General features: G+C 49.7%; 1 protein-coding gene across 1 annotated transcript; it reads right to left on the bottom strand.

Annotated features, from left to right (window-relative positions):
* Window positions 1-147: 147 nt before the first annotated feature.
* Window positions 148-378, bottom strand: Pmar_PMAR012458 (hypothetical protein; the record flags this gene model as incomplete). The annotated part of the gene is made up of 2 exons (XM_002787635.1): window positions 148-255; window positions 298-378. 2 exons carry the CDS (start codon window positions 376-378, stop codon window positions 148-150), a joined length of 189 nt encoding a protein of 62 aa, XP_002787681.1.
* Between the last annotated feature and the right edge of the window lie 3,269 nt (window positions 379-3,647).

Here is a 3,647-nt window from a genome sequence, read left to right as displayed (position 1 = left end):
GAAGACGACGCACCTCGTCTCCCATCGGCCATGATTGCAGCTGCCCTAGCGCAGTAGCGTTCCCATTCATCTTCCAAAGTCATGCCTCGCTGTTGGGGTCGAGGTAGATACCTGTGTTGGTTTATGAAACGACAACACTGTGAAAGGTCAGTGGTCGTAGTACTTGTGGCCCACGAGCTCTGTGATGTCTATGTCCCCACTATCGTCAGCATCGAACAGCTTGAAAAGTTGCAGAATGGACTTTCCTTTGCAAATCTGATGACAAATGTTCACATGCACGTGGAGGAAAGATTCCACCAGTTGCCAGGGTATTTTCAGGCGATCGAGGCCATCGTGGAACTCATGCAAAGAGAGATCGCCGTTGCCGTTCAAGTCCATACGTTTGTATGCTGCCTCGATAGACCCACAACTGATGCGAAGTGCCTCTCTGAATTGCGGGATCTTCTGGCCAGAACACTGAGCGAGATCACCTCAATGCCGTCCGCGGGGACATGTCCTGCAGGTGTTCGATGCTGACGAGGTGGCCAGTGTGAGAGGTAACCTGTCGATAGTCGTAGTTCGACGTCGTCGTGACCGCTACACTTGCCTTCCACTGCCCTTTAATCGTCCCTTGCAGTGGACCTGAGGGGTATCCTTCATCAAGCAATAGCAAGTAGAGGGAAGGGTCACCTTTCCCCGACCCCAGCGGTTTTGCGCGCTCGGTCGGTGTTAGAGGTGGAGGAGTTGCAGTAGCGAGCATAGCGTCTACCGCGCTGGTAGATCGTGGAAGGGCTCCCGTTGAATGGTCATCCCCTAGAGAGCCTTGACTCCCTACTGTGAGGTAGAGTGCACTGTACCTCTTGGTTTCAGCGTTTGGATACGCTCTTGAGATCCTTCACGCTCGCCCATATGTCTATTCCTTGCTGAACTATGTCCGTTTTCCATAGTGGTGGCGGGCTAATACACGAGCATCTTCATCGCGTGGGAAGGCAGATCCACCGTACTCCAAGAATCCCGTCAGAACCGCTCCTCTCGACCGCTCCGTCAACGTCAACCTTTGCATTCGGGGCTCCAACGTTGATGAGGGGCATCTGTATGAATCAATCGTTATTTCCGTACTCGACTGATTTGCTACCTTTGTCGGCTCGGGTGTACCGTCCATCAGCGAACAGCTCCCAACTCCCGTGTTGACCCCCTCTACTACTGGACTCGCAGTACAGGGTTCGACGTGGGACTGTTCTTTTCTGGAGGTCTGATGGGAGGCGAGAGTTACGATATGGTCAAAGCTGCGAGCCTGGGTGCTGCCCTCTCATCGTTGCGTTTCCCTCAAGCTTGATAACGATTCAGATTAATTTCCTTTCCTCACCTGCCGAGTTGACGAAGACAATTCTCTTTTACCCCTGCTGTTATCCAGTCTTGTTAGTCTGAAAGCTCTTGACGCATCCTAGCCTGCAGGTTTTCACCCCACCTAGATCGTAGAATGTTGTATTCCTCCACCATTAATTGAATAATCTTCTCTTGCTGCCTAAGCGCTAATTCAGTCTTCCGAAGGTCTCGTTTCAACTGCCAACAACAAGCGTTTGGTGCAAGGCGAAATGCTCGGAGTATTCACAGTCTCGCGGCTTTGTATTTGTTTCTGTCGTTTTATGGCTGGGAGGTGATCTCCTATCCTGTAGATACTCTCGAGTGAATGCTTGCTCGTTGAGTGGCGGTTGCTGGACCCGGTGTATTGTTGGCGACTGGGCTGAGTCGGGGCTTTCTGCGTCCTCATTTCAGCGGTTAACGCTGGGGTTGAAGATGTATGTATTAGCGGCAGAGTGGAACACCCATGCGAGACGGCCCTTAGGAGTGTATTCTCGTACCTGTTGTGGGGTACTAATTTCTGTCGAGCCCGACGGTAAGCTACTCTTCAGAAGTGGAAGCGGTCGTGGATATGCTCTTCGGTTGCCTTCGTTGCGTCTTCCGCTGTGGGCACACTTTACTGTTTGTGACTGCCAAGGATGCTGTGGCTATTGCGAGTGATGACATGACATTTTAGGGTTTCCAACAACAAGAACAATACAATAGACCGAAGGTATTGCTACTGTACTTGGTATAGAGGCCAGAGCGTCGTACAACTGAAGGCTGCTGCCATCCAAGGGAAACCAGAAGCCCGAACAGTGATCCGCGCTGACTGTAGGGCAACCTGCGCTGTTCATGCAATTTACATGCAGTCTGACTGACAGTTCGGACGGTGTCCTCAATAGGCCTCTTTTGCGCTCCCAGAATTGCATTGCACATGTAAAACTGGATTCTGGAAGCGCTCTCAACACTCAAGGGAGGTGTACTGAACACGCCGAGGTATTAACTGATAGCTTCGAATTACTCCAATAGGTTACAATACAGGATGCTGCTGTAGTGCACCCGGTAGGATTCGACTCGTCAAGGCTACTCCGGTATACGTTATGGGCTCCGCAACCGTATGTAGATGCTCCATGCGTCTTTAGCTGTCCTGCCAAGGACTTGGAGTATGATTTGGCTCCCAGCATTTCAAGTGAGCTGGCCGCTTCTGTACTGCAGAGGAAGCGGTTGGATGCTCCTCTTGAGAGGCATGGTTGAGACTGAGTTCGTCGATCTATGTATTACTGCAGGGCTCAAGGAATCAGTGAAAGATTTTGCGAGGGAATGTTGCACATGAGTGTCTGTTTGTAGATTATTGTGTTACTTGTCTTCTTTGCTAGCCTAAGGTGGGCTTCATGTTTACTGTATTGATCATGAAGTTAAGAAGTACTTGTTAACATTGTTAACTTAACAACTCTTGTTGAGATTTCTAATATCAACAGGCTTCTTCCGGGGATAGAAGACGAAGTGGTGTTTCTCATTACCTCGTGCATTGTAGATTGAGCGAGCCGGCCGAGCAACGGAATGTGAGGGTTGTTTGGCAATGGCGTGTGTGGTGATGACGTTTGTTGGAAGTCGATATTAGGAGGGGCCCTCTCCTGTCAGAGGATGAGAAAATGAAATGGTATTGATGTATTGTGTCGTGACAGTTAGGCTCATATGCAGTTGGCGCCGGTTCAGTTCCTCCGTGGGGTTCACTTTAATATGTACTCGAGTAGAATTTGTTGTTGGGATATCTTCTTGTCCACCCCAAAGCCGCTGACTCGGCAGGACGGGAAGCACTATGCGGAGGGTAAGTATACTATGTTGCAACCATTTTCCGTTATTCGTTATTGTCCTGAACTAACTTTCGCGTAGTAAAATCTGCTCTTGATTACGTAGTGGTGCTATTTGGTGGAGAACATGAAAGGTTCGGAGTCGGAGCTGATAGGTTCGACCGAAGCCTACGGAGTTAAGAGATGTTTTTTTGAGGTACCTCTAGTGGAGTTCGTTCTTGCATGCCTCTGATATGAATCATAGCAGTTCCTGGTCTTTCCCTGGAATGCCATTGGAGTGAAAGTAAATCCTCAATAGGGTGTTGATGATTTTGTCTAGTGAATGAGGAAGAGATGCGACCAGCCACACCGAAGAGTCGCAGAAACACGCCCGACTATGACACATGACGGAGCTCATGAGGATGCTTTACTCTAGGACCATGTGTCTTCTGGTTAAATTCGATCACCTCGAGAAGCTTAGCGGAGCGAAGCGGCTCATCCATTTAGGAGATCAACTCTTTGGAATGACGTCCT

The sequence above is a fragment of the Perkinsus marinus genome, assembly GCF_000006405.1.
Source record: "Perkinsus marinus ATCC 50983 genomic scaffold scf_1104296929318, whole genome shotgun sequence".
Taxonomy (NCBI): domain Eukaryota; phylum Perkinsozoa; order Perkinsida; family Perkinsidae; genus Perkinsus; species Perkinsus marinus.
This window is presented reverse-complemented; position numbering and strand designations above follow the sequence as displayed.